Here is a 27,638-nt window from a genome sequence, read left to right as displayed (position 1 = left end):
CAACTAGCACTATAAAATCCTAAGGGTAACGAATCATGGACACCCGTGGGTATATCTCACCAGATCGCAACCCGTTCCGATTGTTATTACGGTCTCGACGGTTTTTAGTTAGACCGAAAGATGGCTGCCGCAACTGAATCTCCAAATATTTCAAGCGGTTATTCGCCTCAAGTACGCTCATTGAATAATATTCTTCTGCATGAAAATGTTACTAAAATAATTTTACATTTGCTATTTAGTGAACTCGATTGATTAATAAAATCTAAATGACAATATTACGTTTTGTTATATGTTTTCGCGACGATATTTTGACAAATTTTATAAGTTTTTAAGTTATGATAAAGATCGCCGATAAAGATATCTAAGGGGGCAGGGGACCTAAAAATGAAAAATTTTGTATTTCAGTGTGACCAGAAACACAATTCCAAATATTTCAAAATCTGTTTCACAGGCAGATAACCAGTTGCACAGCATTATTCAATGATATATATGACATACATTGAAGAAAATAATAGTTTGCATGCATTGCTCCTTCAAAAAATGACTGACAGCAATTTATATTCACCCCCACCCAGCCAAAATCACACCTAAAATGTACCAATATAGGCAATCTTCATGAAGGTGCAGCATACTCCAGAATCCGCCCGATTCCTTTAAAAATATCAGTAACACGCAGTGCAAGCTATGGCATTTTCAGAAATGACAAATAAAGTGTCTGTCATACGTTTAGATTTTTCACAAAATTTATCTGAAATTTCTTACTTGTTTGGCGCCAACTGTCAAAGCTTGATTTTTAACTTTTTCACCTCCATTCGGAGAGTCAGAAATACATACAAAGCTACCAAAATGCATAGTTTCGGGTAAAAACCCAAAAATATATCTCATTTCCTACACACAAACAAGAAAGAATTACAGTGACAGAGAAATATCAGAAGTTATCAGTACCTTCAAAACACCATGTCTGAGTTATTAAAAAATTTGACCAGGGCCATCATTTGAATATGTCCCCTGCCCCCTTAAGATTTTTTATGTGATTCGCATTAAAGTGTTTCCTTTTATTTTCTTAAAATATGGAGTATTTCGCATTAAACGTTAACTTCGAAAAGTGAATACTGCTGTTACTTTGTATTTAATCAAATATTTAAAAAAGACCCTATTTCAGGGGAAGTAACTAGTACAATGACTATGCCTGTTATATGATTTACTTAATATCAAGTGCCAGGAACCTGTGAGATGGTTATTTTTCTGTATTCCACCTTTATTTAAATACCATAAAGTATTTTCAGAGTATTTAAAGTCTTTTGGAAGGAGATTATAGCAAGAAAAACAATATTACAGCCACAATTAATGTCCCAAAATGAATTTCACAGGAAACCAGACCCCATTCATTCTTGCATACACCTAAAAGTGCAGTAAAGATACCACTGTTGACTTATATGACATTATGTACATTTGTAACAATTAAAAGTGCTCAATTATGCATTATTATGTCAATTTGCACAATATAAAACTGTTAAATCTGGATAAATGTGCACATTCTGTGAAGTACAGTGTTTGCCAAAATTCCAAATTTTTATTACCTCCCTTGACTTGACAGTCTACTTACTCTACATAACTTGATAAATCCTACCAGTCACTTCAAATTTTGACTAACAAATGTAGAAGGAATGTTTATGGGCACATTTGGGTCAATTCCAACACATTTTATAAATTTGAAAATTTCCTTAAGGGGGCAGGGGACCTAAAAATGAAAAATTTTGTATTTCAGTGTGACCAGAAACACAATTCCAAATATTAATCTGTTTCACAGGCAGATAACCAGTTGCACAGCATTATTCAATGATATATGACATACATTGAAGAAAATAATAGTTTGCATGCATTGCTCCTTCAAAAAATGACTGACAGCAATTTATATTCACCCCCACCCAGCCAAAATTACACCTAAAATGTACCAATATAGGCAATCTTCATGAAGGTGCAGCATACTCCAGAATCCGCCCGATTCCTTTAAAAATATCAGTAACACGCAGTGCAAGCTATGGCATTTTCAGAAATGACAAATAAAGTGTCTGTCATACGTTTAGATTTTTCACAAAATTTATCTGAAATTTCTTACTTGTTTGGCGCCAACTGTCAAAGCTTGATTTTTAACTTTTTCACCTCCATTCGGAGAGTCAGAAATACATACAAAGCTACCAAAATGCTTAGTTTCGGGTAAAAACCCAAAAATATATCTCATTTCCTACACACAAACAAGAAAGAATTACAATGACAGAGAAATATCAGAAGTTATCAGTACCTTCAAAACACCATGTCTGAGTTATTAAAAAATTTGACCGGGGCCATCATTTGAATATGTCCCCTGCCCCCTAATAACAAGCTTCTTTAAATGTTTATTACAACATAGTTTGATGAATTTTTAATAGTTTGATAAATTTCAGATTTTGAAAACTACCACATAAACTTGAAATTTAATTTTTTATAGGCAGGGCCTCAAACTGCTCAAGGTCTTTGAAAGAAATTGTACAGTAACACAGATATACGTACAATATACATACATACATTCTATATTAAGCTCCATGACATTAATTAAGTCCATCGTCGACTGCACACTTTATTATTTCAATACACTTAGAACTGCACATTTTCGGGAACAATACAATCAACCCAACCACACACTATATACGGCCATTTCATGTTTTAAATGATTTCTAAATTGAATCAAATTATCACCCCGTCACAGGCCTTCAGAGAACAATGAACATGCATGCACTTAAAATCCAATTTCGGGCTTAATAATTCTATTTCAGGAAAAGGATATTGTGAAACGGGAACCGACGGGAAGTTGAACCGCAGTTTATTTGAATTATGATAGAATAATTTTTTGTATTGCACTTTTAGATATGATACAATTACATTATTATTTGTTATAACTGCTCAATCAAATCATCACATAACTTTTTTCCAATAATGTCATATAATGAAAGTAACCAGTGCAGCAGATTGCTTGTCTTTATTTTTGTACAGAGTATTTTCATTGGTCTGAGGTATTCACAGAACCAAGGAAAATATTCCGTACTCTCAAACCACAGGGCTATATTTAAATTTTTTGTAATAAAAGTCTCTGTTCTGACCAAGGCAGATATGAACTAAAGTATAACAAGTACAATCATGTTTTATGGTTAAATGTGAGGAAACATTGGTTTTTAGATACCGGAATGAAAGTCAGCAAATAGCAAGTTTATATATGATAAATTTCAGTTTGATTCTTTCTGTAAAGATGGGGGAAGCTTATTTGCCATTGAGGTGCCCGATGGGTGGGGCAGGGCTTAGTTTTAGGGTCAAGGGGCGTGGGTAAACTTTAAAAATAACATTTCTTTATATTAAGAATATTCAGAATTCACAGAATTTTCTTTCAGGAAATTTTGCAAGAAGTTCGTAACTTCCTTCATGGTGCCAACTACAAAGCACAAAATCAAAAGCAGCGTGAGTCTCTGGCACAGTCTGCCCTGATCCTTCTCCGGACCTTGCCAACTGCCAGACATGCTGTTTTGGAGTATATGGCAAATATGTTTGACGAGGCGGTGAATAATTATCTTCTTGAGATGGATATAGGCCATAAAGTCACAGGTACGTTTTGTAATGTTGTTGTGTTTCTTAAAGTGACGTTTAACACATTTTTTCATTGCCATAAGTTGAGCTGAATTAACTTAATGTATCTCAAAAGATTGACTGTTATAATGGTGATTGACCAACAGTTGATATTAGAAAATGTTTTGGGATAAAATATAAATCTGTCAAAATATAAAAAGACTGCGTCTGAAAAAAATTTCGGCTAATATTGTTATGCACCTGATTGTCTGTCTGTTAGTTTGCCTTTTGAACCGGTGAAAGGAAATTGAAACTTCTTGACATCAGAGGCAATGTGCAGAGTGCAGGATTGTCCTTTCTTAGGCCATGGTCACACTTAGTCATTTTGTATCGATTTCAAAATTTTGTGTCTGCTCCGTATCTTTTGAACCGATAGAAAGAATTTTTGACAGAAGTACAACTTAAAATAATATGGTGTGCAGAACACAGGTTTTGGCTTCCGGAGATCAAAATTGTTCCAGCCCCGAGGATTACTTGATTTACAATGTATAAAGACTTAAATAGGAAATCACATCTTAATTCTTTCTGGATAAATACTATGCCTCTATATTTGGCATATAGCATTATTAGCATTCATTATTTCATACATGTAAAGCCAAAACTAATTTTAGTCAACTAAAAAAAAAAAAGAGTCTTTAAAAAAGAGAAAAGGGAAATGAAAATTGCAGAGTCAGCGGTTTTAAAAAAAATAAGGGGAACTGGTAAGGAGAATTAAAATAGAACTTTTTTCATATAAACAGATACAGGCAGTCAAGTGATAGACAGTTTCTTACATGATGCGTGTGGAGTTCTGCATGCCTTTATACAGACTAACTCCGTGGCCTGGGCTCCTATCATTTCATCAGTAAGTGTTGATATTACATTATTAATCAAATTAGTAATTGTTGGTAAGTAAAATATAGTTGAATGCAGATCTGGTGGTCCAACCAACAAGATATAACCAGAAGTGTATTTAAGGCCCATTTAGCCTAAAAAATGTTAATATTTTTATTTTTCAAAAAACTTTCATATTTATTTGTGCCCTGTTACAGTTTCCAAAATGTAACTCATTGGCCAGTTAGCTTAACAATCTTTTGTTAGTATTTGTTATCTTGAATGGAAAGCAAAATAGTTTATCTGTTGCCTAAACCAACAAAGCTGTTACTCAGGTTGGAAATGCTGGTGTTTTTTAAGATTGACAAAGTATAATTGAAGTTTTGTTAGACAATTTAGAAATCCAGTTTCTTTATTTGAAACTTTTGAACCAACCTTGTCATTTATAAGTAATTAGTAATTATTCCGAATAAACATTAGGCAATATAACCACAAGCAATTTTGATAACTGCAAAATGACTTGTATGAATAAATTGATAAAAGTCTGGTTAAAAAAAAAGTTACTTCATCATTTAAAGTATAATGTATGTATTGAAATTTAATATCCTATGTCAAATCAATCAGTAGTGTACCTGAATCTCTGCAGCCCCAATGAACATCTGTAAAGTGGTAGCGTGACAAGTAAAATGTTAAAAATAATAAGCATGGAAAGGGTAGTGGTTTATTTATATTTCAGTGGTCGTTAGAATTGCTAGGTCATATCAGCAGTAAATATGCGGACAGACGTGGTGTTCCTCATACTGGTAGCCTGAACGAGCTCCTACAGTTATGGTTAACTTGTGTACCAACTAAATTGCTGATTGAAGTAGCCACCGAGTGTTTTGCTCAAATGTGAGTTTGAGTTTTATTCTGGTAACAAACTGTTTTTATAAACATCTGAAGTTAGGAAGGTTAATTTGAAAGGACAATCACATGAATATTGACATGTCAATGGTCTCTGAGTGCCTGAAAACGTGGATGGACACTCATTAAGCCTAAAATGCATACATACAAGGTTAATGTGATATTTTTGCTTTTAGTTTTTAGCTCGACTATTCGATAAGAATAAGTAGAGCTATTGTAGTCACCCGAGCGTCGGCGTCAGTGTCAGCGTCTGCGTCGGCGTAACCACTTATGTTAAAGTTTTTGTAATAGTTTTAATATTTTCAAAGTCCATTGACATATGGCTTTGAAACTTTGCACACTTGTTCACCATCATTACCCCAACCTGTAAACAGGAGGAGGTAACTCTATCAAGCATTTTGACAGAATTATGCCCCTTTTTCGACTTAGAATTTATGTTAAAGTTTTTGTAATAGTTCAAATATTTTCAAAGTCCATTGACATATGGCTTTGAAACTTTGCACACTTGTTCACCATCATTACCCCCAACCTGTAAACAGGAGGAGGTAACTGTATCAAGCATTTTGACAGAATTATGCCCCTTTTTCGACTTAGAATTTATGTTAAAGTTTTTGTAATAGTTCAAATATTTTCAAAGTACATTGACATATAGCTTTGAAACTTTGCACACTTGTTCACCATCATTACCCCAACCTGTAAACAGGAGGAGGTAACTGTATCAAGCATTTTGACAGAATTATGCCCCTTTTTCGACTTAGAATTTATGTTAAAGTTTTTGTAATAGTTCAAATATTTTCAAAGTCCATTGACATATGGCTTTGAAACTTTGCACACTTGTTCACCATCATTACCCCAACCTGTAAACAGGAGGAGGTAACTGTATCAAGCATTTTGACAGAATTATGCCCCTTTTTTAACTTAGAATTTACGTTAAAGTTTTTGTATTAGTTCAAATATTTTCAAAGTCCATTGACATATGGCTTTGAAACTTTGCACACTTGTTCACCATCATAACCATAACCTGTAAACAGGAGGAGGTAACTGTATCAAGCATTTTTTTTACTATCAAGCACTAAGAATAGTCGAGCGTTGCTGTCCTACCGACAGCTCTTGTTTTATGTGCAGGTTGATTTTTGAAGGGGCTGATACTAGGTCAATAGTCATTTGTATTGTCTCAGGGACAAAAATCTTTGCCAAATAATTTGTATTTTTTATTGCCAAAGGTGATTTTTGTAATTGTGGCAGAATTTTTATCTTTTATTTATAGTATCATTAATATATTGATGTAGAATGGGCCTTTAAGGTGTATTTCGATAAAACAAATATAATATTGAATGCATAAGAATAATAAATATGTTTGATCATTTTAATGTATTCAAATTTTGTTTCTTTTCATTGAATAGGGTAAGTGGAGCGCCAGAAAACTGCGTGGATTCTTTGCTTGAAGCGTCCGTGAAGTATACTCCTCATTTTGACTGGGTAGTTGCTCACATAGGGTATGTATTATCAAACGGTACACAAATCTTCTCTCTCCCCAGCTAGCTTCAGAAGGTCAGTGGTTCTATACTCAGGTGCCCCCTTAAGGTCGGTGGACTCAGGTGCCCCCTAAAGGTCAGTGGTACTACTCAGGTGCCAGCTTGTACTGAAATATCACGATTTTGTGAAATTATGATGGTTCAGTGAGAATTGGCACTCTGTAGAGCAATTATCTCTTACTATCAATTTTTCCAAAGCAATGAAGCAACCTTTCTATACCAACAGCTTTTAAAGCAACAACCAAAATATCTGTCTACCAAATGGTGTGCCTCTGCACACAGGTATTAATGTAGTGGTGGCATGGCCAGATGGTTAACATGCCAGTGTAGTAATGTAACAATTGCTGGCTGCGTGGGCTCGAACCCTGTCCGGGGCAAGTTATTGTTTTTATGAGCAAGAAACTTTACCCTTGTTGCTTTGTAAAAGTTTTTTTCCAGGAATGGATTCAAGGGTGTTTCAATAAGTTTATATAACTTCCAACACAATTAGATTAAAATAAATTTGTATAAACGAAATTAATGTACAATTATTTACCCGTTGATTATTGATTTACTTGAAACATGCCTCTTCTTTCTATGGTAACGATTTTTTACACGTATATCCTGTTAGGAATCCTTTGTTGTTTTATGTTAAAAAGATAATTACCTGGCTAGCTGAACATTGATACATGTAGTTCAACTTGTTTTTTAGATGAAAATAGCAAAATAGCAAAATAGCAAAATAAACAAACTTAAATTAATTCAATAACCTGTCTGCTAAAAAATCAACATATATTTCATATTGTCATGTTATACATGACCTGAGTATTAAATAAACTTGTAAACTTATAAATTTGATTAAAGAAAGTAATGAGTAAAAAACTTCTTATGTTGATTCTATATTTGTATCTCAAATTAAAGAGGTACTGAACTAAGATATATGTAGATGGTATACAGGTTTATGTTATAGCAATAAAATAAGAAATAAAACAGAATAAAATTTCCTTAAAGCGGACAGCTAGCTCAAATATGGAATGATAGCTTAATTATGACAATTTATACTTGACAGGTCAGCCTTCCCTCGTACCATTATTACACGTGTATTGATGTGTGGATTGAAAGATTATTGTCACCACGGTAACCATGGAGACGGTAATGTGGATACCAAAATACCAAAGATGGGGTCTGTGGTTGGAATCTTAGGTCATCTAGCATCCAAACACGGGCATGATATTAGGGATGCACTACTGACATTATTCCAGGTACTTGAGAATTTAATTTTGGTATCAGTACAGTGTTGTGTATATTTTGCATAAGATAGAGAAAAAGAAAGACAAATGAAATTAGAAATTGATTAAGAATGATGAATAAAGACATGGTTGAATAAAATTAGAAATTGATAATGAAAGACAAATAAAATCAGAAATTGGTAAATAAAGGCAAATAAAAATAGAAATTGTAGTAGATTTATTGAACTTAATTGAAATTTTACTACTTCACATCACACTGAAAATATTTGTTTAATGAATATTTCAGTTTTCTGCATTTGACATTACATGAATTGTGTCAGTGCAATTTAAAACTTAATGAAATACAATGTATAAAACTAAACGGGAGTTCATCTGTATAAGTTTGATTTACAAATGTATACCAAAACTCTGCTCTTTCAATATTTTGCATGTTTGCTCTTTTCAATATACCCCTTATTTATTATTCTCAAAATAAAATAAAATGCATGCTAAATGCGCAGAAAATTTATATTTTTCAAATGTAAATGAAATAACAAAAAAAAATTTCATTATTTGAAAATACATTTGTACATGTAGTTGATCTGGAACTGTTTATCACATAAACAAATGGGACACTGTAAGTGGACACACTATGAATATATAGTGTAATTAAAAAAAACTGGCAGTTTTTTTTTTTAAGAAAGGACCAGCGTTACTTGGCCTTCAATTAGGAATACAGATTCCCATACATAGTTTGTATGTTCTTTTATTTAAATAAGACATATTCAGTAAGAATTTAATAGATTTCAATAAATTTCTGCATTGAAATTTTTTACTCAAAAGATAAGCATAGTATATCTTTAAACTTTGACCAGACTGTTCCAAATTGAAAACGTGGCAAATCCATTACATAAATTCAGCAGGTAAAGGGTGAATGTGGTATTTGATATGATATTCTTTTTCCCTTTTCAGGAAAGTTTAGACACCTCAAGGGGAACCTCGAAAGCCACAACAGTACCGTTTCTTCTACAGCTAGCATCTATGTCACCATTACTTCTACATATTCTTGCTACAGATCTTGTCAATATGTGTAAGTGCCTGAGTTATCTTATAGTAAAAGAATATTTAAGAAAATATTTCTACTTTCTATTCATATAATACTGTGTGTAAATTTTTACTTGCCGAGGGGGGAGGGAAATGCCCCAAATAGAAAATACAGTTTAACAAATAAGCAAACTGTCTTATCTCCAGTATTTGTAATGGATCATGTGACCATAAACATGAACATTTCAGTACTGGTTAGTTCCAGGAACAGTTTTGAGACTGTGTCTATAAGCTTTAAGCTTCCTACACAATCAAACTAAAATAAATTTTGTATAAATCAAACAATAACATTTTGTGGTCATTTCTTTTAACCAGGGTTTCTAACCTAAAACTGTGGTTGATACCAGGAACAGATTCTAGAGTGTGTTTGTAAGCTTATAGCTTCCTACACAGTCAAATTAAGATAAATTATAAATCTAATTCTAGATTAAAAATAAAATATGCAAGATGTAAGATGGGTGAATGTCATCGGGCAGGTGAACAGGTGTTAACAGTTTTATGCAACTCTTAAATTTCTCTAGAAATTTCAAACTTTCACAGAAAGGTTTTCAAGTTCCTTGGTGCATATAATGATGTAATTATGTGATTTAATTATAGGAGGCAGAATTGTGGTCCTTTAATTTTTCCACATATATGATAATGGTTTTAAACATGGTTTTATCTCTTGTTTCTAGGATTTTTATGTGTTTTTATGATGCCCCAGAGTCCTGGCAATATGACATGTATGACTTTAATATATACTAGTAATCTAAGGATTGCTGCAGACATGGGTTCAAACCCAGAAAGGGGCAAGCCGTTGTTTCCTTGAGCAAGAAACTTAGTACTGTTTGGTTCCAGGAATGGATTTGAGAGTGTTTCAATAAACTTATAACTTCCAACACAAACTAAAACAAATTCATATAAACTAAACTACACACTGTATATAACAAAGAGGAGTGGTGACCTAGTGGGTAAGGTGTCTGCATCTCAAACCAGGTTTCGAGCCTTAATCGGGTCATGACGATGTTTCTATATACAACATCAGAACTGGTTGGTTCCAGGAAGCAAACTCGGAAGTGATTAATATAAGTTGCAAGAACTTGTTTTGCAATCAACCTTAAACTAATCCACAAATGTATTTTTAGCTCACCTGAGCATGCTCAGGGTGAGCTTTTAGGATCGATGATTGTCCGTAGTCCGTCCGTCCGTCGTCCGTTCACATTTAGTTGTTAACACTCTAGCGGTCGCATTTTTGCCTCAATCATCATCAAACTTGGTCAGGATGCTTATCTAGTTGATAGCTCGGATGAGTTCGAACATGGGTCATCTCGGATGAGAAACTAGGTCACAAGAGCTAAAAATAGAAAAACCTTGTTAACACTCTAGAGGTCACATTTTTGCCTCAATCATCATCAAACTTGGTCAGGATGTTTGTCTAGGTGATAGCTCGGATGAGTTCGAACATGGGTCATCTCAGATGAAAAAGTAGGTCACCGGAGCTAAAAATAGAAAAACCTTGTTAACACTCTAGCGGTCACATTTTTGCATCAATCATCATCAAACTTGGTCAGGATGCTTATCTAGTTGATAGCTCAGATGAGTTCGAACATGGGTCATCTCGGATGAAAAAGTAGGTCACCGGAGCTAAAAATAGAAAAACCTTGTTAACACTCTAGCGGTCACATTTTTGCATCAATCATCATCAAACTTGGTCAAGATGCTTGTCTAGGTGATAGCTCGGATGAGTTCGAACATGGGTCATCTCGGATGAAAAAGTAGGTCACCGGAGCTAAAAATAGAAAAACCTTGTTAACACTCTAGCGGTCACATTTTTGCATCAATCATCATCAAACTTGGTCAGGATGCTTATCTAGTTGATAGCTCAGATGAGTTCGAACATGGGTCATCTCGGATGAAAAAGTAGGTCACCGGAGCTAAAAATAGAAAAACCTTGTTAACACTCTAGCGGTCACATTTTTGCATCAATCATCATCAAACTTGGTCAAGATGCTTGTCTAGGTCATCTCGGATGAAAAAGTAGGTCAACGGAGTTAAAAATAGAAAAACCTTGCTAACACTCTAGCGGTCACATTTTTGCATCAGTCATCATCAAACTTGGTCAAGATGCTTGTCTAGGTGATAGCTCAGATGAGTTCGAACATTGGTCATCTCGGATGTAAAACTAGGTCACCGGAGCTAAAAATAGAAAAACCATGTTAACACTCTAGAGGTCACAATTTTGCCTCAATCATCATCAAACTTGGTCAGGATATTTGTCTAGGTGATAAAACGAGGGATGAGTTTGAACATGGGTCATCTCGGATGAAAAAGTAGGTCACCAGAGCTAAAAATAGAAAAACCTTGTTAACACTCTAGCGGTCACATTTTTGCATCAATCATCATCAAACTTGATCAAGATGCTTGTCTAGGTGATAGCTCGGATGAGTTCGAACATGGGTCCTAGGTGATAGCTCGGATGAGTTCGAACATGGGTCATCTCGGATGAAAAACTAGGTCACAGGAGCTAAAAATAGAAAAACCTTGTTAACACTCTAGTGGTCACAATTTTGACTCAATTGTCATCAAACTTGGTCAGGAAACTTGTCTAGGTCATTGCTGGGAATAAATCGAACATGGGTCATCTCGGATGAAAAACTAGGTCACAGGAGCTAAAAATAGAAAAATCTTGTTAACACTCTAGTGGCTACTGTTGTGATCCAAATATTCTGTTAATTGGTCTGAAAGTTTGTTTTGATGATTTCTAAGTCAAGATCGAACATGTGTCATCTTGGATGAAAAACTAGGTCACACTGCCCAAATATGGAAAAACCTTGTTTACATTCTAGTGGTCACATTTTCGACTCAATTATCATCAAACTTGGTCAGGATGCTTGTCTAGGTAATTGCTTGGATGAGTACGAAATCACATGTGAAACTAGGTCACCGGAGCTAAAAATAGAAAAATCTTGTTAACACTCTAGTTGCTACTGTTTTGATCCAAGTATCCTGGAAATTGGTCTGAAAGTTTGTTTTGATGATTTCTAGGTCAAATTTGAATGTGTCACCTGGGTAAAAAACTAGGTCGCACTGCTCAAATATGGATAATCCTTGTTAACACTGTAGTGGTCACATTTTTGACTCACCTGTCATGAGATTTGGTCAGAATGCTTGTCTAGGTAATTGTTTGGATGAGTTTGATAAGTCAGGTGAGCGATCTAGGGCCATCATGGCCCTCTTGTTTAAAAGTGCTGGCTCATTGTGATGCATAGTTGCAGATATTAATTTAAAGAAATAAAATCAGATAATGATATGATGTGGAATTATGTTTTCAGTAAATGCCACAGTTTTGAACCATCTCCATGTACAGATGCAGCCTTGGGTATCTAATTATCCCCAGGAGTTTAAGAGGTATGCCTATCCTTTATATAACAATCTAATATCATTATTAGTCCCCTACCGGTTTACCGGAGGGGACTTTAGGTTTACCCTCCGTCCGTCCGTCCGTCCGTCAGTCCGTCCGTCTGTCCGTCCGTCAGTCCGTCCGTCCACAAAATTGGATCCTGCGATAACGCAAAAAGTACTGAAAATATTTTAATGAAACTTGATATATGGATTGATGGCAGTATGGAGATTATGCACGTCTTTTTCTTTTCTTCCTATGTTGAAAATTCTGGTTGCTATGGCAACAAATAGACTGAAAATATGGCAAATTTTACACATAACCTGGATCCCGCGATAACGCAAAAAGTACTGAAAATATTTTAATGAAATTTGTTATATGGATAGATGGTAGTATGGAGATTATGCACGTATTTTTCTTTTCTTCCTATGTTGAAAATTCTGGTTGCTATGGCAACAAATAGACTGAAAATATGGCAAATTTTACACATAACCTGGATCCAGTGATAACACAAAAAGTACTGAAAATATGTTTATGAAACTTGACATATGGGTAGATGGCAGTATGGAAATTATGCACATCCTTTTCTTATCTTCCTATGTTGAAAATTCTGGTTGCTATGGCAACAAATAGACTGAATTTCAAGATTTCTGGTTCTAGTTTTTAAGTTTTTTCTCTATAAGTTCTTTATTTCTTAAGGTATTTTCTTCAAACTTTAAATATAAGTTGCTTGTCATCAACCACATCATATGTGACAAGGTTTACAACTCTAGCGCAGAATTTTTCAGAATTACCTCCCTTGAACTTTAAATTTTCATGAAAAAAACATTGTTTTTTTTTTAATAACTTCTTTTTCTGAATGTATCTACTTCAAACTTCATATAAATGTTTCTTATTATCACTCAACATTAAATTTTGTGAGTGTTCAATACTCTAGCAAGACTATTTCCAGAATTAATATTGCCCCTTTAAATGAACTTAGACTTTTTTTTGAGAAATTGGTAATTTTTACTCCAACTTCTACAATCATGATAGGATTTTAAAAATGTTATATTTTGATAACAGGGATGTTTAAAAAATAACTTTAGAGTGTCTTTCAGTCCGTCTGTCTGTACATAAAAACTGTTTCCTGTGATCACTTTTAAAGAACTTTTTCAACAAATTTACTTAAAATAGGAACCTAAGTGAATGGCCCTTCAGAATGTTGCTTGGGCTCTTACCGGTAGGGGACTTATGGATTGCTTGCAATACTATGATAATTGCTTGTTTATTTATATTTATCTGTTCATGGCTGAATGGTTATGGTTTTTAACTTCAAAGCACTTGCCTTTCACCGCTGTGGGTTTGAAACCCAACAGGGACATTATATTCTTTCATGTGAAAAAGCTACCCAGCTAGATGGTGGTTCTACTCAGGTGCAAGTTTGTGCCTGAAATAATGCACGGAAGAGCACCTGAGGTCTTCCTCCACCAGTAAAGCTGGAAAGTTGCCATATGACCTATACAGTATTGGTGCCATGTAAAACCCAACTAAAAAAATATATGTACAAATATATATTTTCAGTTCCATCATGTCAAAAAAACCTCCCCCTTTAAACCCAATTAATGAAACATCCCTCATTTAAGTTTATGAAAATAACGTAAATGTGTATATATTACAGTATGATGACACTGGTAGTGCATCTAGTCATGCAGACGGATGTCGGAGCAGATAAAGTGTTACACTTCCTTGTGTATAATGCCACAGTAACTAAAGGTAAGTTTATCTCTTTATGAAACTATTGCAACGTTTAGAAGATACATCTATTTTCAATAAAAAAACATAAATGCTAAAGCTATTGGATAGCATTAAAGGCGACTGTGGCTGAGTGGTTAAGGTCATTGACGTCAAATCACTTGGTCCTTACTGCTGTGGGTTCAAATTCCCCCACGGACTTTGGAATCTTTCATGTGAGGAAGCTATCTAGCTAAATTACAAGATGTTGGTTGTTCTACTAAGGTGCCTGTTTGATCCTTTACAGTGTTGTTGGGGACGTAAAGTTCAATCAAAAATAAAATATTGGATAGTTTAGTTAATGTTATATTTAATAATGGGCTTGAGTACCAATCATTTTGTTTATTTCTTCCTTTCTCAGTGACAATATCATTGAAAACATTGCCTTCATTTTATTAAAATGCATTTAAGGAGAGTTAGGGGCTTTCGTGGCTGAATGGTTAAGGTCTTTGACTTCAAACCACTTAACCCCTCACCGCTGTGGGTTCGAATGCTATTGGGACCTTGGATTTTTTCATGTGAGGAAGCTCTCCAGCTTTCTTACCGTGGTTCTACTTTGGTGCCTGTTTGTGTCAGAAATAATGCATGGAAGGCACCTGAGGTCTTTCTCAACCAGTAAAGCTGGAAAGTCACCTTATGAACTATACTTTGTTGTTGTGATGTAAAACCCAACCAAAAAGAAATGAAAAAATAATAAGGGGAGTTAATTGATGAATTTGTCTACTTTATTGCTTAAATGGTTGAAATGAGGCTGGATTTTCTTTTGCAGATGATGTTCCAGAAGGTACCATCCTGCCATTGCCAGAAATACAGAAAATGTGCTCAGCACTGCTTGTAAGTGATTCATTTGTTTTTGTTAACTTAGGAAACTTAGGAGTTCTAAAAAATCCTTTCAGTTTACAGAACTATTTCATAAACATCCATGTAGTATTAACATTATATTCCAAAGAGAAAATGGTAATAGGTACTAATAATTGTATGATTTTTGTTTTGCCATTTTGAACTTTAAACGTTCTTTAATCAATTTGCTTCTGTAAGGGACTGGTAGATTTGTTCTGTGAGGGACTGATAGATTTGGGGTTTTGTTTGTTTGTTTTTTTGTTGAAGTTAGTAAGAGTCTGCAATGGTCATGATAACTGAAAGCAATCTATGCTTACCTTGAAAATAAAGTTTCTACATGCCAATGATTCTTTTCATTTGGAATTATTCTGAATATGGCAATGCAATATCTCTTTACTGCACAGTGCTATGCATGAAATAATTTCTGTATTATATAAATATGAAAACTTAGTAGTTTATTATTATCACCATCTCCAAAGTGTTTTTTGAAAGGTTCTTTACCTCTAGCTTTAATCAGACAAAAGTAAATTGTGTGGTTTTCTGTAAGGTAGCATGTCACTGGGCAAATAATTATCTGCAAGGTTTGACCTTGACATATTTTCGAATATTTGAAATCATTGATCTTGACATATTTTAGAAATTCTGTCATGTTTTACCTTGACATGTTTTATTTTGTAATGTTTGGTATTAAGATTATGTCAAATTTCTACACTGCTTGACTTTGACATATTGTTGAATAACTGTTATGTTTGACCTTGACACATTATAAAAACATATGAATTTTCCCATAGAAAGATAAATTATGTTTGACCTTGACATGTTTCAGGATCAGATATTAAATGAGACCCAGGCAAGTATATATAGAAGAGGAAGGCTAGAATCATCTATAGATCTACCATTTCTTGGTGCACTTGGAACAAAACTATCAACTCTTACCAAAGATCTTCTCAACAGTACAGGTCAAAGGTAAGATTTGATCAAAGGTCAAGGCTATTGTTATATGTTTTTCAAATTGATATATTAAGGGCATATACATATGTGTTTTTGTCCTCAAATTTGGCTAATTACTTGACCATTGGTCATAGCATCTCATTTAATTGTCTTAAGCTTTCATACTTTAAAATTTGCATTTATTTGAAATGTGACCATGACACTTTAATAGCCTTGAAATTGAAGATTATATTTTTTTTAAATAGAGAAAATTGTGTCATAACATATCACATTTGTTGTAGATTTATGATTTTTGCATCAGTATTTTATGAACGCAGTTTGTTTTTCAAGTGTGCATATGCCAAAGATTAGAAAATAGCATTCAAAATAATTCTGATTAAAGAAAGACTGATATGTTTGAAAATAACGGAGCTAGTTCAGAAGTGAACTGAATATCTAAAGACAGTTAAATTCTTTGTGAAAGGAAAAATGTTATCAAGGGATGATTAATCATGCCAAATTGGCATCTATGGCTGAGTGTTTAAGGAACACTTGCCTCTCACTGCTTAAGGTTTGAGTCGCGCAAGTGTCCTATGATTCTGTCTTGAGAGAAAGCTATCCACAAGGGATACTGACTGTCAGTGGTTCTACTCAGGTGCCCGTTTTTGTCTATAATAATGTACAGAGGTGCACCCGAGGTCTTCCTCAACCAGTAAAGCTGGAATTTTGCCATATGACCTACACTGTGTTGGTGCGATGTAAAACCCAACAACACAAAAACTAATAATAAAATAAAACTCATGCCAGAAGTCATATTTAGTTTCTTATATTATAGATGTAAATGGTTACAGAGGTTGATCTGTTACATCATCTTGTATAAGGGAGAGAAGTTTGGTGCTGACACACTGGCATTTATACTGTCAAATGCAGTAAATAATGAACAGGTATTTGTTAATATGTTTTGCTGTCACAACTGTGTTAAAAAAGACCACCTTAAAGTAAAGTCCATATGACTACATAGAGAAAACATGATATTAATTATTAAGCAGTATGGGCTATGTTTCCATATATCCTGATTTATTTTTGGTAGTTTTTGTAGATTTTAAGTGCTGTTAGTAATGTTTAAATTGCATCCTTTGTTTACCTGACAAAATATTACTTTTTAATTCATTTAAAAAAGTTTAATAAAGTTAACATGAATCTGGAGGCGTGCTACTTTAAGGTTTCATGTACATGTATATATTCAAGTGATTCATTTTACGATATAGTTTATTTATTGATACATATTGAGGATATTCATGTTTTTTCTATAAATACAGGATTTATTTTCATCCAGTGGTATGAAATAATTATGATAATTTTCATATCAGTTTCAATGTGTTTTCACAGCTTGCACAGTTCATTAAAATCCAACAAAATATTGAAATGGGAATGGGGCAAGTACTAAGTGGGTGTGTTCAACAGGTTATGGACCTCCTACAACATCAGAGAAGTACCAATAAGCTCCGCCTCCTGAATAATTTGTATGCTTTGACTAAGTGGGAGGCATCATTGGATAAAACAATAATTAGGTATTTATTGTATTTTGATGCAATTTATAATTGCTGTAAAATTATGTTAAGAATTGATTTTAAAAATTGTTAACTGAAGTGCAATGTTAAATTGTTAAGTGATACAAGTTTCGTGTGTTTTTGTAACGCAAGTGAATTAGCTATGGATGAGATTTTACCATTTCTTTGCATCCTTAAGTCTGTCTGCTTAGCTCAATAGGGAGGGTCTCAGATTTGTAGTCCAGGGCTTGCAATCTTCTGAAGAATCGAACAATTTTATGTGACAGTTGAATTTGGACATTGTCGATTGATCAATTGTCTCTCATCGCTGATATTCAAAAATCATGTGGGATTAGCAGTCAGTCACTTGGGGATGAATTAGTAATAACTTGTAAGTTATCAAGGAAAAAATGTTAGGTGGACTGATTGCCGTGATATGAACAAAAATGTGTTGACATCAGTGTAAAAACTAGACAAACTAACAAAAACATCCATGGGGATGCAAATTAAGTTCTTATGATAAAGATATCAAATTGTATATTAAAATTCATGGTAACGAATTTAGAATATATTGTAACAAGCAATGCCATTTCTATCTAACTATATTTATGAGAAATGCCCTATTTTCTTATGAAAACAGAGCAACATTCAAGTCCTGTTTAGAGAGTCATTGGGAGTGCCTGTCAAAGTTGCTGCTCAATGATGACGTACAAGTTTCCATGGTGATTTTAAAGCTTCTCAATTATGTGACTGTACCAAGAAACCTGTCTAGTGGTGCAGCGCTCAGTGTATGTGGATCCCTTGTAGCATTGTTCTTTAATGTTTTGAATACAGAAGGTAAGGCATTTATTTCAAGATTTTAGTTAAAGGGACTCCACTGAGGTAATTTGACATGACTGGGCTGGAAATAATTTTTTGCGATTATTACTCCATTTGATGAAGATCTATACTTATAATTTATGTGCAAAATTTCAGATCATTAGCTTGCTCCGTTTTTCCATAATATTATTATAATAGAGAAAAATGACCCAAAATTGAAAAGCATTTAAACGCTTTTCACTCAAATCGGACTGAAAATAGCACAAACATACGGTTTTCAATATATTGCTTGTATATTTCTTAATTATATCTTATTTATATATCTGTTTTAATTGTTCATGTTTATCTTTGTGAAAAATTAAAGTTTTATGTTTTTAGGCTTATAAACCTCAGTGGAGTTCCTTTAAAGTGATGAGTTTATGCTAATTTATTTTAGCTAGATTGTGTAGGAAGCTATAAGCTTATTGAAACACTCTCAAATCCATTCCTGGAACCAAACAGTACCAAGCAATGAGTGTAATGTTTCTTAGGAAAACAATTAAATTGTTTGGTTGACAAAACATAAGAAATAACATATATTTTAGTGTTTAAGATTACAACAGGGAGGGAAAGAAAATAAGTGTCTTGTTCTTACTTTGAATCATTTCAGGGGTTTCATTCTCGATATATAATATGCCTTAGATAAGATAAAAATCCCTCTTAATTCTAACATCTTCATGAAACTGATAAAAATCTTTTATAAATTGGTGCTATAATAGTATTTTCATCCACATGTATAAAAAAATTCACCTAAATCAGTTGTCATATTGACTTTTTAATATTTTGTCAGTTATTATTAACATACAAAAACTATATAGCTAGAAAAGCTACTATATTAACTTCAATCAGTGTGTGTCTTATATAAACCGAAAAAGATCTTGTTTGTCTGATCTTATTCAGATACAAGAGCTGTTAACCCGATGGTACAAGCCTGCAAAAGATGTGCCAGGCTGCTGTCTAGTAGACCTTATGCACAGTCAATACTTGTCAGATACCTGATAGAGGGCGCTGTTGATTGTGTAAGTAGTACTAAAGATGTTTGTTGTTGCATACCTTTTTGTTTCCTTTAACATAAAAAGGTGAAGAACAAATGAGTAAATTTTACAATTAGGATAAATATTTGTTATAGTCAAAAGTGTCATTGAAGGCATTATGTGTAATAGTATTTGTAAATTTATATATCAGAAATAAAATCTGAAAAATGTGAAAATAAACATTATTGTTAACCAGGTTTTCAATTTTGCTGTGTTTCTTCTTGGAATTATTTAAAAAAAAAAAAAGGTTCCCAAGTTTGGCAATTATGAAAGCTTTCTGATAGTGAAAACTTCCTGCTTTATGTCAGTGGTAGTAAAATAGAATTATATAGAGAATCTGATCAGCTTTATTGGCTATTTTATACTTGGCCAATTGGAAGCGGTCATTCTGAGAAAGGTTAGATTTAAGCTCGAATAGCAGTTAGTACTTGAGATTCACTCCAGACACTTGGTTTATTGATTCTTATGCTGTTAAACATTATTTTTCTTACAGGAAAATAAACATTTACTGGGAGGGAAGACAGATCTTGGAACAGCCACTTCAGGCAGTAGGGATTCTCACACATCTCTCCGAGCCGAGAATAAAAAACATGGCGTCTCCTTGACAACACTGAGGTCACATTCCAGTGTGTTCCATGCTGGGGTCATAGGTCATGGTTTAAGGGCAAAGACAAAATTACATACACTATCGAAGGTATGAGACTGGTTGCTTCAACAGGACAATTATTTGTAGCTGTTTTTCTCTCTACAACCTAGAGATTTTAGCACAGTTATTACAATTTCATTTATATGTAAAGTAGGGAAATTTTACACACCTATTTAACATTCACCTTCACATAATTTTGCTTGTTTTGCCACTTATAAAACTATAACAATGAAAAGGTGTATTATTTCTAAATGAGATTGCAATTATGTGTGAAAAATTAAAAACGTTTTGAATTAATAATAATTTATTGATTTACTTGTGTGTATGAGTATATATGTATTTGAAAATAAAAAGGTGTAAAAAATGTATTTTTATGAATGATAATTTTTGTTCATCTTTTTTTCAGGAACTTGTAGACAGAAACTGTTTATTCCTGGAAGAAATGTTATGGGACTGTTGTAAAGAGCATAGAACAAAGGTCGTAGGTCAAAGTGAAGGTCAAGGAGAGGCAGAGGGTCAAGAGAAGACACATGTTTCATATAAGTAATTATTTATAGTACATAGATTTTTCCCAAATGATTAAATTAACTCTTTACCAAAATTTATTCTGCAAAAAAGAGACTTTGGTTTTCAAAAGTTGAAATACTTAATGATGTTTTCATACTTAGATTTTGTATATAAATTATATACTATGTAACATTAGCTGTTAATCTCAGTTAAAAATGTAATACACTTAAATGATAATGTAAAATTACTTATTTAAAATATTATTACTAATATGAAAAGTATTTTAGTACCCCTACCCTCTCAACAAAGACATACAATGTAAATGAGTTCTCTATATCAGTGAAAGCCTGTAAATGTAAAATCTGAGTGAGACTAAAAAAAGGATTGGAGCACCACACAATACTGTATTTCTGTACACACCGGACAATTCGCTTTAATGATTAAATGCTAAAATCTTAAACAGAATGAACTTTAAAATGTCTATTTTATCTTTTCACGTCGATTTATGTATGGCAATGAATAAAAAATGTAAGAATTGTCGAAAGTAACGATATTTGGCTATTTTGCGATCATAATTTCTGCCAGCATGTAGAGGTACTGCTCCAGTCCTGTAATGAGCTAAATACATAAAATACAGCACAACCTGTGTAGAGCAAGACCCTTTAGAAGGCAAGGATTAAAGTTGTTGCTGAAAGGGGTTTGTTTTATTTAAAAGTCCTAATTTGAGAAAAAAAATTGAGGTGATTGCTCTACAGAGGGCCTCACTGCAGAGTTTGTACTGTATTTCTTCTAACCTTAATGAATAAATGAAAAAGACTGTGTCCTGATTTATACTTTATTAGTTTAAAGTAATTCAGTATTAGAATTAAAATATTTAAAAAGATAACAGAATAGAGATCTGCACAGACTTGGAGGCATCTTTGCTCTATTTCTGCTGGCAAGGGTCTATTTCTACTGCAGTTAATTATCAAATAGATAAGACTATATAATCTATATAGTCATACTATATTTATTGTCAGTCTGAGGATCCCGCCAGATCTATGTAGGATGATAGGAACTCTACTGGTAGAGATGACCACGCCAGATGTACTCTATAACAACAGGTTCTGGCCTGAAGAGGAGTCCCTTAAAATGACCGTAGAAAGGTAACTACATGTATATTTAAACATGTTACGAAATTTTGGTTTTTAAGACTGCATCTTTCTTAGCATATGTTTGGTCTTCCTTTTCTTTCACTTTGGTTTTAGACTCACATTGGCATTGTTCATGTCATATGGATATGGTAACTTTTATAGAGCAGTGGTTAAGGTGTGTGTTGCTCAACCATTGGTTCATGGGTTTGAGCTTCACTGGGGTCACAACTATTTTTCTTTATTTAATGGCAGTGCTGATTACTTCCAGTAGCTGACTCCTGAGTTGTTCACATATGCTTTTAAGTTTTCACCATAATCTAAGCTTAAATGAATCTGATTAACCCTTAACCTGCTGGCTGCAATGTGACCATTGCCAACCAAGATCAGCAGGCACATCCATGCCATCTGATCATGGTCGGCACTGTTTGCCATTCAGTGAGTGCATATTTTGAAATTTTCCATAAAAATGATAAATGGTATCATCCAAATTGAAAGATGCACATGTCCATTTATGATTGTTAAGGTGGCCCTTAACTTATAACTGTCAATGGAATACCACCAGATGCTCCTGTAAGTAATATTTAAGGTGCAATACCTCACATGGAAGCATTATTTGGTCAGTCTTTATTTCAGTACTATCTTTAATAGATAAATATGCATCTGGAAGGCAATATTTAAGGCACAGCTTGGCACATATTTACAACTACAGACCTCACACTATAGGCTTTGATTAAATCATCTCATTATACCCCCACAAACGAAGTTTAGGGGGGGTATATAGGAGTCAGCTTGTCGGTCGGTCGGTCGGTCGGTCGGTCCGTCCGTCGGTCGGTCCACATCATGGTTTCCGGACGATAACTAGAGTTTGGAATGAGCTATTGTAATCAAACTTGGTATATAGCAACCTTATGTGGCAACTCCGGTTGGTATTGCATTTGGACCCCCTGGGGTCAAGGTCAAGGTCACCGTTACTAAAAATAGAAAAATGGTTTCCGGACAATAACTAGAGTTAGGAATGAGATATTGTTATCAAACTTGGTGTATAGCAAGCTTATATAAAGACCTGGGTTGGTATTGCATTTGGACCCCCTGGGGTCAAGGTCAAGGTCACCGTTACTAAAAATAGAAAAATGTTTTCCGGACAATAACTAGAGTTAGGAATGAGATATTGTTATCAAACTTGGTGTATAGCAAGCTTATATGAAGACCTGGGTTGGTATTGCATTTGGACCCCCTGGGGTCAAGGTCACTGTTACTAAAAATAGAAAAATGGTTTCCGGACAATAACTAGAGTTAGGAATGAGATATTGTTATCAAACTTGGTGTATAGCAAGCTTATATAAAGACCTGGGTTGGTATTGCATTTGGACCCCCTGGGGTCAAGGTCAAGGTCACCGTTACTAAAAATAGAAAAATGTTTTCCGGACAATAACTAGAGTTAGGAATGAGATATTGTTATCAAACTTGGTGTATAGCAAGCTTATATGAAGACCTGGGTTGGTATTGCATTTGGACCCCCTGGGGACAAGGTCAAGGTCACCGTTACTAAAAATAGAAAAATGGTTTTCAAACAATAAGTACAGTTAGGAATGAGATATTGTCATCAAACTTGGTGTATAGCAAGCTTATATGAAGACCTGGGTTGGTATTGCATTTTGACCCCCTGGGGTCAAGGTCTCTTATACTAAAAATAGAAAAATGGTTTTCGGACAATAACTTGAGTTAGGTATGAGACATTGTAATCAAACTTGGTGTATAGCAAGCTTATATAAAGACTTGGGTTGGTTTTGCATTTGGACCCCTTAGGGTCAAGGTCACCTTTACAGTGTTACTAAAAATAGAAAAATGTTTTCCGGACAATAACTAGAGTTAGCAATGAATTATTGTAATCAAACTTTGTGAAAAGCAAGCTTATTTGGAGACCCCAGTTGGGATTACAATTAATTGAAATATTTCTTTGTACACAGTTGATAGTTTGTGTTCAAATTTTTCTTTCAGACTACTTATTTTTCAAAAAGTCAAAGTTGCTGGTGGGGGTATTAATCACCTTCAGTGATAGGTCTAGTTTATTTTATAAATAAATATGCATCTGGAAAGTTTCTTAAAAATTGGATCATATTTATTTTTCAGAGACCTTCATGTATGGAAATTTTTTGATGACAACCCTGTGTTGTGGAGGATTCTTCAAATGGTGGCGGGGAGTAAGTTTTTCTATTAATAGACGTCAAGACATCAATTGTTTTGTTTTAATATTATTTGAAGTAATTTGTGCTTTAGAAATTTCATTGATTTGGTAATATATTAGTTTAAACAATATTTTATTTATAATCCACACATGTACATATTAAAGTACATAAAATAAAATTTACGGATTGATAGGAAGCTTGTAAAGCTTTTTTGAAAACTCTCTCCCATAAATATATATTATGGTAATGTATTATGTAAATGATTTAATAACTTAGATATAATGATAGATCTATTATATATTTCACCAGATACTCTTGTGATATCGAGATGTTCAGCTGTACTGAAATCACTCACGGCAACGATGATGCACCATTTTGAACTGTCGAGGGAGAAGATGGCAACAAATACACCAAAACAGCTCGAGTCAGCTTGCTATTTAGTTAGAAGTCTTGGTAAAGTAAGTGATGTTTTCATTTTAAGTTCACTTAATGTATCATTTAAATGACCAGTTTGTTAACCGTAACAATATTAATAACAGACAACATAAGTGACCCTCATCAAATTATGAGTAAAATATTTTTGCTGTATATGGATTGCAATATTAACTCATATTTTTTATATAAACGATTAAAGAATGCCTAGAATGAAAGAAATTTGTTAGTATGTTTTATTGAAAGCGAGAGGGGCATGTGTGAAATCATTGCCAACCCTACTAAAATATAGGCAGCATATTGTGTTCCCAAGCATTTTATTCTGTTTTAAAACAATATTCATGTGATCATTCTATGTTACAAAAATTGACCACAAGGTTATAAAAACAACATACTTGTGTATTGTTTTTTTTTAATTTTTATGAAATATTTCTTCAGATATAGCTTTACATACTTTAAATTTATTCATATCTTTGCTGTTGATTTTTTCAGAGTGGACTATTACCTCACCCACTTAACATCATGTCAGAGTTGTTCCCATCCCTAACACCCTATGAGGTATATCTGATACTGTTAGCTATTTGGAGATTTATGAAGGTATGTTTGTTTATTTATTTTGTTTATCTAGTATTTACAATGATTTTAACAAATTTTTGGTCATAACTCGGCAGTCAGTCCACCTTGTAGAGTTTACATCATAAATTGGTATGCAATAAAAACTTGTAGAGTCCCCTTTAGGGATTTTGTCATTTCAATACTAAGATTGTGGCGGCATTTATAATAGAGTGGTATAGGTCCTTGACTTCAAACCACTTCTCCCTCACCTCAGTGGGTTTACATCCCACCAGGGCCTTTAAATTCTTTCATATGAGGAAACTATTTCAGCTTGCTGATGAAATGTAGGTGGTTCTACTCAGGTGCATATTTATGCCTGAAATAATGCACAGTGGGGCACTTGGGGTATATTTTTTCTCCAGTAAAACTGGAAAATCGCCATATGACTTTTATAGTGTTGGTGTGGGGTAAACCCTCACCACCCCCAAAACAAAACAAAAACAAAACCCAACACATACACACCTAAGATTGTACAGTTAACAGTTTAGTTGTGCAGACTAGTATGCCTGTTAAGCGATTTTTTCAGTTCAAGATTAAATTAAAGAGTACCAGTTAAGCAAAATGTACATAAAAGTTTATAGAATATGTTTGTTTTATGTTACATTTTTTTAGCATAGTAATGAAAACACTTTATTATTTAATGAAAAGCCATGCTCGACTTATTTATTTATTCATTTATAGGAAAACCCACCAACAGAGGATCCGGACGAAGTTACTAGAAGAGGTGAGACTTAAACTTTAGCTCACCAGAGCCGAAGGCTCAGGGTGAGCTATGAGTACAAACGGGATGCTCCGGCATCCGTCGTCATGCATCAACAATCGTCTTCTTCTCTGAAACTTCTAAGCAGATTTACTTCAAATTTGGTCTGTAGCATCCTTGTGACAGTCACACTTGAATTTGCTCATGTCATTCCAATTGGCCCCTTTTAGGGGTCAGCAGAGCTAAAAATAGAAAAACATTCAAACATCTTCTTCTACAGAACTAATCGATGGATGATCACCAAACTTTGTCTGTAGCATTCTTGGGTAGTCTTTTTATCAAGTTTGCTCATATTAATTTGATTGGCGCCTTATAGGGGTCTCTAGGGCTAAAAATAGAAAAACCTTTAAACATCTCCTTCTACAGAACCAAAGGATGGATGATCACCAAACTTTGTCTGTAGCATTCTTGGGTAGTGTTTTATCAAGTTTGCTCATATGAATTTGGTTGGCCCCTTTTAGGGGTCTCTAGGGCTAAAAATAGAAAAACCTTTAAATGTCTATTTGATGGATGATCACAAAACTTTGTCTGTAGCATTCTTAGGTAGTCTTTTATCAAGTTTGCTAATATTATTTTGATTGGCCCCTTTTAGGGGTCTCTAGGGCTAAAAATAGAAAAACCTTTAAACATATTCTCCTACTGAACTAATTGATGGATGATCACCAAACATTGTCGGTAGCATTCTCTGGTAGTATTTTATCAAGTTTGCTCATATTAATTTGATTGGCCCCTTTCAGGGGCCGCTAATGCTCAAAATAGAAATACCGTTTAATGTCTATTTCTAGAGAACTAATTGATGGATGATCACCAAACTTTGTCTGTAGCATTCTTGGGTAGTCTTTTATCAAGTTTGCTAATATTATTTTGATCAGCCCCTTTTAGGGGTCTCTAGGGCTAAAAAAATAGAAAAACCTTTAAACATCTTCTCCTACAGAACTAATTGATGGATGATCACCATACTTTGTCGGTAGCATTCTCGGGTAGTGTTTTATCAAGTTTGCATTGGTCCCTTTTAGGGGCCACTAAAGCTAAAAATAGAAATATATTTGTTTTCGTATCATTGCAGTTTGTGAGCCAAGGCATTTAGAGGTAGTTAAGTCAATAGTACACTGTAATATAGAAACATTTGGACAATTTTATGCCCGATTCTTCCCACAAGGTGCTGACGTAAAACAAGAGGAAGATGGAGAGTCATGAAACACATGGAAGTGAAATACTGGTATTGTTATGTTTAGATTGGGAAATGAAATAGTGCTATAAAAAGAAAGTGAAATAGTATTATAAATTTGGAAATGAAATAGTGTTTGACATAATGGAACTGAAGTGTTATAAATTGGGAAAATGAAAAAGTGTTTGACATTGTGGAAATGAAAAATGTGTTGTAAATCGGGAAATGAAATAGGGAAGAAATAGTATTATAAATTTGGGAATGCGTTAGTGCTACATGGAGAAGAGAAATATTAATACTGTATTCTTTTGATGCTGGAAGTGAAATAAATGTAATGTTATGGTTACTTGCGGATAGGGGAAGTGAAAAACAAAATTAAGGGAAGAAACATCATAGTCTCTCTAGTTTAGAAAGAGGAAGTGAAATACAAATCCTGTAACATTCTATTTCCATGAAATTTTAATGTGGAAAACTTGCACAGTTTAGTTTTCCAAAGTGTAAATGATACATTAATAATCTAATGCCATCAACAAGAAATATAAAATTTGAAGTGATATTTAAATAAAGGAATGTGAAAAAATTGAGGAAGTAATTTACTTATATAAAGTGG

The 27,638-nt window shown here is 33.9% G+C and overlaps 2 protein-coding genes across 2 annotated transcripts in view; both read left to right on the top strand.

Moving 5' to 3' along the window:
* Positions 1-27,638, top strand: part of LOC132717934 (uncharacterized) — a 317,198-nt gene that overhangs the window by 33,925 nt on the left and 255,635 nt on the right. The window lies entirely within an intron of this gene.
* LOC132717932 (integrator complex subunit 5-like) lies at positions 77-27,264 on the top strand. Its single transcript, XM_060701519.1, has 23 exons — positions 77-171; positions 3,423-3,633; positions 4,395-4,498; positions 5,204-5,358; positions 6,774-6,866; positions 7,954-8,146; positions 9,086-9,203; positions 12,529-12,604; positions 14,257-14,351; positions 15,139-15,203; positions 16,036-16,175; positions 16,975-17,083; positions 17,529-17,710; positions 18,330-18,526; positions 19,448-19,566; positions 20,075-20,275; positions 20,634-20,770; positions 21,754-21,879; positions 23,998-24,068; positions 24,363-24,511; positions 24,978-25,082; positions 25,782-25,824; positions 26,927-27,264. Exons 1-23 carry the CDS (start codon positions 121-123, stop codon positions 27,055-27,057), a joined length of 2,871 nt encoding a protein of 956 aa, XP_060557502.1. The 5' UTR covers positions 77-120; the 3' UTR covers positions 27,058-27,264.

The sequence above is a fragment of the Ruditapes philippinarum genome, unplaced genomic scaffold (genome assembly GCF_026571515.1).
Source record: "Ruditapes philippinarum isolate M1 unplaced genomic scaffold, ASM2657151v2 ctg357_1_1_1_1, whole genome shotgun sequence".
NCBI classification, from domain to species: Eukaryota; Metazoa; Mollusca; class Bivalvia; order Venerida; family Veneridae; genus Ruditapes; species Ruditapes philippinarum.
Note: the sequence above shows the minus strand (reverse complement) of the source record. Positions and strands in the feature narration are given on the sequence as shown.